Source organism: Pavona decussata, unplaced genomic scaffold, assembly GCF_977016875.1.
Source record: "Pavona decussata unplaced genomic scaffold, jaPavDecu1.1 SCAFFOLD_330, whole genome shotgun sequence".
Taxonomy (NCBI): Eukaryota; Metazoa; Cnidaria; class Anthozoa; order Scleractinia; family Agariciidae; genus Pavona; species Pavona decussata.
Window position 1 is genome coordinate 1,657,825 of NW_028145718.1, and position 11,885 is coordinate 1,669,709.

The following is an 11,885-nucleotide window of genomic DNA, read 5'->3' on the forward strand; positions in this document are numbered from 1 at the left end:
CACTTGAATAGTTTGTCACCGAAACGCCGCATCCTCTCCATAGTTTTCATGTTCCTCTGTATTATATGACCGACCAGTAAGGGTTTGTTTGGGTGAACCTAATGAAGAAAGGTCAATGGATTTATCCGCTTTTATGAAGGAATAAGCTTACATTTGTAGATTTTTACTCGACGAGACCGCAGGGCAATTTCACAAATCATTTCACAATTAGTTTAAACAATAGTGCGATTTCAAAACAAAAACAAACGACCGCATTGAATTAAGGGTGGAAATGGCCTTTAATATTCTTTTCAAGAAACTCGAACTATTGAAAAGGTGATGGACAAAGTTCAGCTGTTCATGTGTACAGGACCTGGTTTTGAACACAGCTGTCGCGAATACACTTGTCGGTTTACAGCTTACATACCTGCATTTTAATAGATCTCCCTCACTAACAGCCAATGTTGGCAAAACCTTCCTAACACTTGCTGCAATTCTTCATTACCAAAATGTTCCCTGTAATTGACTATTAAGTAGAAATACTAGAACCTTGAAATGACGAGAAAATTCGCAGGCACCACGTCTTCGAAAGTAGCCTGAGAACTAGGAACAAGTAGTTTATGAAGAAATGCATACTGGGACGATTTTGTTCAGACAAATCAAATGAAATAAAATAAGGGATGTTTTTCCCAAAACAAGATGCTCAACGATCCCCTCCCCCATTTCGTTCCAGAGATGTTTTTGAAGATGATAACACCGATTTCCCTTTAAAATACATTTTCCATCAGTTTTGTCATTTGATCCTGTGACACTATTCTGAGTATCAAAACAACCGTCGATCGCCGTTGATTCAGACCATAGGAGTTAAGTTACGAAGTTATATATTTTTTGCTAGCTGGAAACGGGTATCCCCGATAAAATTTCGTTCTAACATTTGTAAGCCGCAAATGTTGCAAAATATTGCATAAATATCACTATCGCTATTTTCGTTTCTTAGGAAAATGAATATTCCCGCCTACACTTCGCCTACCTTGTGCATTGGACGGACATTCGACGCCGAAAGATCAACAGCTGCCAGCTTTCTGTTCCCATCTGGCATACCCACCAAGACGATCAATGTCAAGAAGTTCTCTTTCAAGTACACGGTTGTTAAAAATAGCAAAGATGTCAATGATCTATTGGACGTGTCTGAAGAACTCTCTCTAAAAATCAAGGCCAACCTACTTAATGTGGAAGGCGTAGGGCAGTACATAAACGACACTAAGAAGCAGGAAGGAACAACAACCGTGCTAGCGGTGATGAAGTGTACTACGGTAAGGTGTTTTAAGAGCGACTCTCTCTAAGAACCTCAAATTCAATTTTTATCCAAAAAATAGATTTCACTGATAACTGATCCATCAACTTCTCTTGTAAAGTAGGTAACAAATATGAAATACAAATGCAGAAATCTAATTTTCTTAAAATTTTGTTATTCGAACTTTTCGCTCCCCGGGCTGTGCTCAAAACCCACTGGCGGGATTTTGCAAGACTTGCAGCTGTTAGGTTAGAGAATGCAGGTCCTTCAAAACCTCCTAATTCGATAGTTATAAACGATGCCGTTCTCGTTTATAATATGATGAATTGCAACCATAGGCTTTAATTACTGTAATAAATCTTACAAAGTTTGTCTAGTATGAGCAATTATCAGTCGTAACGTGCGATAAGAGAAATAAATTACAAAAGTGGCTCGTACTTACAGGTTCTTTCATATATCATATCGAATTTGAAATTTAGAATTTGTTCGCCCCTCAATGCCATTCCTTGCTGTGGTTTATGGTGATGGAAAACTTCCATATCCAGTCAAACATGGTTCTGTGTTCAAATGAAATCTTTTAAAATTCGATCTTCTTAATGTAAGCTTTATTTCGGTAAGCGCAAGGGACTGCTCGTTTAAAATCCGAAGAACGTCTTTGAAATCTTGTACGATCCAAAAGTACCGATCAATTGCATTCGCCAAAAATAGCAAAAGGCCTTTATTTGACGCTAAAAGAAGGATGAAATTCAAACTACCATAACATGTATTGTGGGTTAAGATTTCCAAGTTGTGCCGTTGACCTTTTTCTTACGTGCAACGGGTAATGTGATAACAAACTGTAAACGACAACAAAGGCGTGGTTCACTAGGGTCCTTTGAATTTACGTATTATGTAAAACTAGGGCCAGGAGACCCTCAAGTAAAATTTCACTCCTTGATCCCTTAGGTGACTGAAACAATAGATGGAAAAGTGGAACCACTGAAGCTTGAGCATGGAGCTGGAACCCACTATGTGCGAAGTGTAACATATGGAGCAGAACTGGTGGCAAAACTAAAATTCAAGTCCTCCTCGAATGACACGAGGTACGTAAAATGACAAATGGGTTGTTGCTGCTGCGGCTACTGCTGCTACTACTACTACTACTACTACTACTACTACTACTACTACTACTACTACTACTACTACTACTACTACTACTACTACTACTACTACTACCACTACTGCTGCTGCTGCTGCTACTCAGCTACTACTGCTGCCGCTGCCGCTGCTGCTACTACTACTACTACTACTACTACTACTACTACTACTACTACTTCTACAACAACAACAACAACAACAACAACAACAACAACAACAACAACTACTACTACTACTACTACTACTACTACTACTACTACTACTACTACTACTACTACTACTACTATTACAGCTACAACAACAACAACAACAACAACAACAACAACTACTACACTACCACATTGGAAAGCTGATCCTACTATTAAATTAGTCTGTTTAGCAAGTGTTTTCTTGGTATGTCAGTGGAAAACGCACGAAAGACTTGCTACGGAGGCGACTATATTAAACTGACTAATTGCTAGTTAAGCGAAATTGTCTTCGGCCGAAAGTGATTTTATTCAGCTTCCCTGAGTTAGCCTGACCATTTATCTGTAATGTATATGTGTTTAAGTGTTACCGTAACTTAGAATGTTGACTATTGGTTATATTTTTCTTTTCATTTCTTAAAGGGAGAATATTAAAGGTAAGGCCGAAGGAGAGCTTACTCTTCAAGCAGCTAGCATGGGACTGAAAGCTGAATTGCAGAAGTTAACCTCTAAATGCGCGACCGCGTTGGACCTTGAAGTTGATTACTGTTCCACCGGCCTCTGGGACAAGCTACCCATCACCGTTGAAGGACTGACTAAACTGATTGAAGCGTTTCCTTCCAGAATGAACAATCGCAATGATGGAAAAGGAGTTGCAATTACGGTAATACTTTTAGTTTTCCATCTTTCACCGGAAGTTTGTTTCCAAATATTCAAGGACATTTCTTAATTTTGGTAGACCGGGGAGAATAGGTGAAAACTCGGCGTATTTATTTGTCTTTTGTCCTTGGAATTTTGGTCTCTCGACTTGGTTAAGAATGTCGCCCACGAGTGAGGACGGGGAGCGTTGCGTGACTCCGGCCCGAGTGGCTGGGAAGGAGAGTAGACGCGGGGTTGTTACAGCTTTCATGAAAACGATTGTTAGATATTGGCTTGTTGCGGATAACACGAATTGGCGCAGCCTTTCAAAAAACAGCCCATGGATGAGTTAGTGGACTAAATAAACCATCTTGCTTGAGGGAGGAGGGTTGCAATTTAAAGAAAATAAAAATTGAAATTGTAGGAAATTTAGGAGTTTTCCACTCATACAAAAGATGTATTAACGATGAAGCATGCAATATACCCACTCTCAAATGTTACATGTTGATGCTGAGGGGTTCTTAACTTGATATTGGTATGAAAGAAGTTTAGCCTGGTTCTCTGTGGTGGCTCTGTATTTTTTACGTGATTCTGGTCTAAAATCTCATCTGGGAAAGGTCAGACTGGCACAAGTTTCCCTCCCGATGGATATTCTCATACCGGTGCGAAAACTCGTATCACAGGGTGACTGCTCCTGTCATATTCCTTTTAGTTTTAACTTTTTCGATGCAAAACAAAACTCATGGTTAAGTCACACTACAAGCCTAAGTGACCGACACAGCCGGTCAGCTCTTATCCAGTTTCTGTGGCATAAAGCAACTAGGAGTATTGCTAATTCTTCCTGGATGGGATGCTAGTCCATCGCAGGACTCCCCCTGGCAGTATGTCACCGATAGCCATTTATATGCAAGGGTGCATGAGGAGAGACACTATGGAGCGAAGTTTCTTGTCCAAGAAAACAACATAGAAAGAGGCCAACCTACGGCGTAATTCATTTATCAGGACTGGCCGGCCAGACCCGTGGTCACTGAGTTCATACACGAAATGAAGGATAAGTTTTATCCTCTTCCTTCGAATATAATTTCTTCAGAATAGCGCGTACTAGTTTTGGAGTGATTATGTTTTTAAGATTTTGAGGCACCCTTCATAATGACGCATTCGATTTAAAGATTAACAGCTCTGGCCGTCCAGTTCTGGGAAACGGAAAGGATTCCTAGCCTCCAAACATCGACCGTTCGGTAGAAAACCGGATGCGCTAACCACCACCACCGCGCCTCCGCTTAAAACAGAACTCCTACTGCCAATTAAAAGATTACGTTATAAATATAACCGCTCATTAGCATACCGCAACTGAATGATTCCCCACCTTTTGTTTACCAATTTCAAGGGAAAATGACACATCACAAACAAATTTCATTTCAATAGCTTTCAATTAAAGTGATTCCAGTTATAAAGCCTTAATAAAACCCTAACGGCTTCTGCTAACATTTTCACTTGAGATATATTTAAGCTAAAAATTAACCCCGTGCTTGGTTCCGAGTTGTTGGTATGTCGTTTTGGCTACTTTTTGTCTTCATTCCTCAGCTTATATTATCCTTTAAGCATACACACTGGCAAAACAGGTGGCGACATCTTCGTCTCGCTCGCGACGGTTTTGAGCTTTCAAGCCAGCTTGGCCTTGGTTTGCCCCAATTTTTTTATGCGAAGTTGCATATTTCGCGTGTAAAAATGCTACACATTGGAATTTCAAAGTTTCGTATACCGATGTTAGCAATATTTTAGGCGAACTTAACTATCTCTCGTGCCTAAATCTATTCATTTTTTTTTTCGCCCCTTTGTCTGTAGTTCGAGCTACAGCCGATAACGGACATCATACCAACTGCCCGAGCTTACTTGCGAGACAGGATCCAGGGTTATGAACTGGAGGAAATGGAAAACCGCTTTGATGATCTTCGCAGTGCTCTAGATCTGGCCAACTCATCTGTAAAGAGTACGATTGAACCACATGATGACGTTATGAAGTTTATCAGTGAAACCAAAAAGGTGGAAAAAGTGTTTCGCAAGGCGATTTCTAATTTGGGCAAAGAAAAGGAGATGGAACAGGTGGAAGCTAGCCAGGAAGCTTATGTAAAGGCCTTCAGCGGGCTCTCCCTTGACGGAAAATTTGTTCAACGCTGGAAGAAAATACAAAGTACACAGGTTAAAGAGCTTGGTTCATTTTAATTGTACTTGAGGTTCCTCGAGGGCTTGTCCTCAAATCGCAATAATAGGGGTGACCTTGTTTTAAATTTTCGCAGATGCAGGTATTGCAACTGGGGATATATTCCCTTGCTTACCTTTAATTTGACCCAGTGTTGCACTCAGTCAAAATCGTTGGGATTGGCAATAGGAAAAGGGTGTTGAGAAAGTCGCGGTAATGTACACCTTAGCGTTTTTGGTTTTTTGTTCGAAAATTGAAGTAGGCTTTTGACTGATTACCTGCGTCCACAACACATTTCATTTAGATTTTGCACAACATAGGATTTGCAATCTACAAGCACATGAATATATACAAGCACATCTGAATACAACATTAGACTTTGAGTTGCCACCCTTGAGAGTGTTTTTGAATATCATCAATGAATCGAGCGAGTCAATTGATTAGTCATTCAGTCAGTGTCAGTCAGTCAGACAGTCAGTGAGTCAGTCATTCGGCAGTGAGTCAGTGAGTCAGTGAGTCAGTGAGTCGGTGAGGTCAGTCATTCAGTCAGTCAGTCAGTCAGTCAGTCAGTCAGTCAGTATCATTCACGTATTCAGTCGGTCGGTCAGTCAGTCAATCTTTTGATGTTATGGTCGCTAATTACCTTGTCAACTCCGATGATAAAACAAAATATTCGTTATAAATCACTGAGTCGATCAGTCTATCAATCGGTTGGTCGATATCAATCAATCAATCAATCAATCAATCAATCAATCAATCAATCAATCAATCAATCAATCAATCAATCAATCAACCTGCATAACCTGCACTGATTATGTCTATAAGTCCACGCGTTAATCATATTTGTTTTTTCGTTTGCAGAAACCAACCACTAGCATAAAGGTAAGAAAACCGTTGTTGTTATTATGTTAAGGTACTCAGAGAATATAATAAACATATTCCAGCTCAGCGAGTCTTCATTCGTGGCAAATAGAAGCTTGTCTTCCCCACAGGCCATTTGATATTAAAATAATTATTAATTGTCATTATTTATTATTTGCTACTGTCTAACCGGTCCAGTAAAAAAGGACCATGGCACTACTATTGTTGTAACTACACAAACCAAACAAAGAATGACAGTAACATTTTTGGATTTTAACTGCTTCAGTCACAGTCAAACAACATCGAATAAACTAGTTTTGTAAAGTTCGTTGTCCAAGCAAATGACACGACACTGCAGCAATTGACGTTTAAGCCTCGAACGACCGACACTTCGGGCCGAATGTCGGGCGCAATTTCCCGCGTCCGCCAATAACTTCATCTACTAACCCAAGCAATCCCGTCGTGGCCATCATCACTGGCTGTATAATTTCCAGAGAAGAGCACTCGCATTTGAGAAATTAACTGTCGGACTACTGTTGGACTAACCCTACTCGTCCAAAAAAAAAAAAAAAAACATAAATAAATCAGTAGATTAAAATGAAAAATGAATAAATAAAAGCAAGAGTTTTGATACTCTACTATTGAGCTACTATACTGGAGCATACTGCTAGGGTTTGAATGTCCAAGTGTGGAATAAACATGACGGCGTATTTCAAATTTTGTAAATATACGACTCTGTAGAGAGAACGCGGATGACTGAATAACACATCATTCTCAACAATGCTATGAACCGTGTAAATTCCAACTTGAAAGGATCACGTTCTTCTGTTACTGCCCCGTTCTTATGACTTGCGAATTGTGAACTTCAAAACCCAACTAACGATCTACGTGTTTTACTGCTGTCGATCGTAATTACGGCGATATGGGACGGACCACAAATATACAGAAACTGCCAAATTAAATCTGCCAATTACAGTGTATGGGTGTGACATTTTGACCTTACTGAGCCAAACCTCCCGTTCTCTTACAAGCCCGCCGAAATGATTGAAGGCAGTGAAAAACGTAACGCTTGGTTGAATCGTGTATTTTTGAGTCTACATGTTATTGAAAGGCGATGTAATTAAGGACATAACTTCTTCTTATCTTCTTAGCTTCCTAAAGGGAAACCTCTATCCCTTGTTCTTCTTGGGAAAACTGGAAACGGCAAAAGTAAAACTGGGAACAGTATACTTGGTCGAGTTTACTTCAAAGTCAGCTCAGTTCCAGAATCCGTGACAAAGTCATGCTCACTGGGGCAGCGGGAAGATGAAAGGACCATTGATGTAATAGACACACCAGGTGTTCTGGATACCTTAGCAGTCTCATGGATGGATAAAGCGAAGAAAGCACACGCTTATTTAAGCAGAAACAATGAGGTACAGAACGAGACACTTCAAGAAATAGCTCGAATCTTCGCGATGGCACCCGATGGCTTCGACTGCTTTATACTTGTCACGAAGTATGGCTGCAGATTCACTGCTGAGGATGGTCAAGCCCTAAAGATGCTTCAGAAACTCTTGGGAAGGGAAGCTTATGATAATATGATTCTCGTTCTCACCCATGGCGATCAAGCTGAACTTGAAGCAGAAGAGAATGAAAAAACAGTCGAGGAGGCCCTCGAGAAGTGGTTGAAAAGCCTTCCAGACTGGGTTCAAAAGTTTATTGCCGCGATAAATAACAGAGTGTTTTTAATCAACAACTGCTTGCGTCCCGAGAAAGAACCGGAAGAGTATAAAAAGCAGCTGACGCGCTTAATCAAGGTAAGACCACAAGTTAACAGAAATTGTGCTTTCGTTTCTGGCCGCATAGTAGTGTATTACAAATATCAAGTATGCTGGACCCCCAAATCATGTTCAAAATATGCATATATGCGGTAGAAGTGTCCAGATTGGTATAAGCGTGTTTGTGAACGTAACGAGACATAATGGTGATCTAATTCTAAAAGCGCTAGCTAAGTTTGATCTTCTCAGGAAAAATAAAATGACTACAAAAATTGGGCGCGTGATCGCAGGCTAGCTGTCCGTTGGATCGCTTTTGGGATACCACCTCCCCGATACTAGGTTCTTAATCAGGGCTATCGGGTGGGGTGGGGAGAGGGGGTTTAAAAAGGGTCCCAATCTTGAAAACTAAAACTTCCATCGGTTGCAGGTCCGTCAAGGGAAACAAAAAATATTTAAGAATACTGGAAGAATCATGGAAGGCTTTTTGTTATCACGAAAAACATCAAAAGCAAACGAATAAAGGATATTTTGTACTTGAACCCAAAGGTTGTATTTAAAGCATATCGATTTTTCACCAACATTAGCCAGATTGGCCGATGTCTTAACCCGCGGAAGAACGTTTAATAGCCATTTACCTTCACTCTTTTGCCTTACTTTGACTTTTCCCTTAAAATCAAGCAATTTTCAAGAAGTTTAGAAAATGATGGCATTTACACCTTCCCTTCACTTCAATTAAGGGCCTGGTTTTTGGTTGTCTGTTCAAGAGTTGGCCATGAGTATAATGGTAGATTACAACAAGTCATCACCTTGGTTTTTACCTTAAAATTTCGATTGAGCTCTATTGCTTAATCGCCTTTGACCAAACTTCACCAAACGTCCTCTCAAAACCGTTGCTACGTTAAATAAATGAAATTTACAAATCCATTTTTCCTTCTAGATGATAGATGAAATGACGGCAGGAAGGGAGCGCTTCGTGCACAAGTTAACCCACACTTCAAAAGCCGTTTTAGCACAACAGATTAAAGAAGCAATGGATTACAGCGGGCTGAATAAACGACTGAACTCAATGCAGAAGAAAGAGGAGGAGCTGAGGAAACAACAAGAAGAAATGAAACAAATGAACTCAAGTAAATTAAGGCATGGGTCCGGCAGTTCTGTCGACCAAAAAGTAAGGGGCTGGTCTTTTTTCTAAGGCTTTTGTCCTTATATCGTAAGACTAAAGCAGACATACAGGCTTGCAAATCTTGTCATTTGGCATGTGTGACGTATGCATATTAGGACACTTGACTCGGTACGGACAGAAATGCTGGATAACTTTCCACCTATGGGAACAGTTTATACTGATAAGTGATTTATCTTTACTGGTAGCGAGTGCCCAGTCCTCCGATAAAAATCGTTGTTTTCGAACCTTTAATTTGAGCTATCTCAAAGTTTTTTCCTTAATGAATTTAAGAGCACAAACCTTAACCCCTCAAAGTAGACCGTTGTTGCTCAAGGGAACTGGTCAAAACAATAGCACGGGACCCACCAAAATGAATTGAGACTATTGTCTCTTATGATAGTCACACCCCCCCCCCCTCCCACCCTATCCTGACACCAATGGCTTCCATTATAATCCCTTCCTCATAGGAAGGTGCATGGTATCTTTTATAGGCCTCCACCCCCTGAGAGAAACCCATGGTATCGTTTACAGACCGCTCTCCACACCCCTGAGAGAGACCCATGGTATCGTCTATAGCCCCACCACCCCCTGAAAGAGACCCATGGTATCGTTTATAGCCCCCCCTTCCCCTCATCCCTAAAAGAGATTCATAGTATCGTCTTAGCCCCACCACCGCTTGTTCCCGAAAAGCACAAAAAATCGCCAATCCGCAAAATAAAACTCCCGCAAAATTTTCGGGCCACACGGCAGTTGACGTTCCGCTTCTTCTCCGATCCTGTTAATGTTGGTTTTAGATTCTGGATGGTGGGTAAGAGACAATGGGCCATTCAAGCATAAAATAGGAAATGGGTGGGTGGAAAGAGCGAATTCTCCTGGGACTACTGTGATCAGAAGACATTTAACTTCACACCGTGAAAATCCAAATTCACAGCCTCTAACAATACACAGTTTAAGCCGGCAACCAGATCTTGGGGAGCAAAATGTGACAGAAAAAGGTTCTTTTCATCCCTTTTACTTGTCTGTCTTGTGCTATGGTCTCTTACCCTTACCCTCCCCCACTAGTCTTTACAGACCTATGGTCTCTTACTCGGCCCTCCCCCTACTTGTCTGTACAGGCACAAGGTCTCTAACTAAGCCCCATGCCCCTGACTTGTCTGTACAGACCCATGGTCTTTTACCCAGGGCCCCCTACTTGTCTCTACAGACCCATGGTCTCCTACCCGGCCCTACCCCTACTTGTCTCTACAGACCCATGGTCTTGTTACCCAGCCCCCCCCCCCCCCCCTACTTGTCTCTACTGACCCATGGTCTCTTACCCAGCCCCCTACTTGTGTCTCCAGACCCATGGTCTTTTATCCAGCCCCCCCCCCCCCTCCCCCTACTTGTCTCTACAGACCCATGGTCTCTTCCCTAACTCCCCTTCAAAAAGAGATAAACGCGTCAAAGCAAATTAAAAGGACGCTGCTTTTAGCCAATCACGCTGTTGCGTTGTATAAAGATATCTAGACAGTACGTATATTAGTGCGTTTTTTCGAATCTTAGAAGTTAGTTGTTGTAATATTTGTTTTGAAAAAGTAACTTAAAATCTACTGCCAATAAAGTCCAGTTAAAAACAAGAGATCTCGAAGTAACTGGAATCCCCAAGTGTAAAATCTGCCCGGTAACAAAGGGGGATCAGGACCAAGGGCTGTCTATATTCAACTTGAACTTCAGTCAGGCTTTATTCAGCAAATTTCCTAACTATAACGTAATTATAGAAAAACTGGACCGCAAGTAGGTTAGGAGCTAATAATCGTCTTTTAAATATTAAATTACTGTACAAATGTTTGTCTTTGAATTTTACAACATTTCACAAAATCAAATATCGCTTTGCAAAATCAAAAATTAAAATATTACCACTCTTCACAAAATCAAGAATCAATAGGAAACAAAAATGACACGAGAAAGGGAGGCAAAAGCACAAAATATTTTAAATATTGCACTTTGTAAAATCAAAAATCAATAGAAAGACAAAAACAAAACCGGAGAAAGGGTGGGGGTGGGGGGAGATTTTATGATGACAATTCTTCATTAATCAGTTATCATCTCAATGTCAAAATAGGAGTCTTCATTTCTTAACCTTATGCTGAGGAAGAAGCTAGCAAGGGCATAGAAATTCCCGAAACGCTGTCAAGCGGCTTCTAGAATCGCAATTAAAGCCATTTTTGAAATTCTAATCATGAAGCATCAGCATTGATCGAAATTGATCTTGAATGTACCAACAAAAGACCGTTTTGCGTAGGTTTTGAATACGTTATACTCTTGATCTTTTGGCAGGTTGATAATTCTTGTATTCACTGCCAAATAATAAATGACGGAGCGTCACCGTTATGTACGCAGCTGCGAAAAAAAAAAGCCGGAGATCGGGGGCCGGAATTCAAGCCTGGATATTCTTTTTACGCTTTCTTTTCGTAGCTGCTTCAGAAGCGTACATAATTGTGACGATATCTCATTTCATAAGCATTAAAATAAATATATATGAACGTCGTACATTTCCATTCGTTAGGGAAGAAGCACTGTTTAAATAAGTACATAGGCTCTTCTGAAGTTTCCCTTTTGGGAAAATTTTTTATCACCACTTGAAAAGTAGTGCGAATGTGCCCTTGCAAAGATTGTCCTGTTAGGGAGA

General features: G+C 40.6%; 1 protein-coding gene across 1 annotated transcript; it reads left to right on the forward strand.

The window, feature by feature from the left end:
- Window positions 1-974: 974 nt before the first annotated feature.
- Window positions 975-11,885, forward strand: LOC146453528 (uncharacterized). Its single transcript, XM_085096665.1, has 7 exons — window positions 975-1,292; window positions 2,219-2,355; window positions 3,019-3,259; window positions 5,080-5,433; window positions 6,296-6,316; window positions 7,447-8,094; window positions 8,993-11,885. The coding sequence occupies exons 1-7, from the start codon at window positions 981-983 to the stop codon at window positions 9,245-9,247; spliced, it is 1,968 nt and encodes a 655-aa protein (XP_084952791.1). The 5' UTR covers window positions 975-980; the 3' UTR covers window positions 9,248-11,885.

Bases quoted from the DNA above. Each gene is read 5' to 3' on its own strand.
- LOC146453528 (XM_085096665.1), top strand. From the start codon at position 981: ATGAATATTCCCGCCTACACTTCGCCTACCTTGTGCATTGGACGGACA. The intron at 2,356-3,018 runs GTACGTAAAATG...CATTTCTTAAAG, and splicing joins TCCTCCTCGAATGACACGAG to GGAGAATATTAAAGGTAAGG. The intron at 6,317-7,446 runs GTAAGAAAACCG...TTATCTTCTTAG, and splicing joins AACCAACCACTAGCATAAAG to CTTCCTAAAGGGAAACCTCT.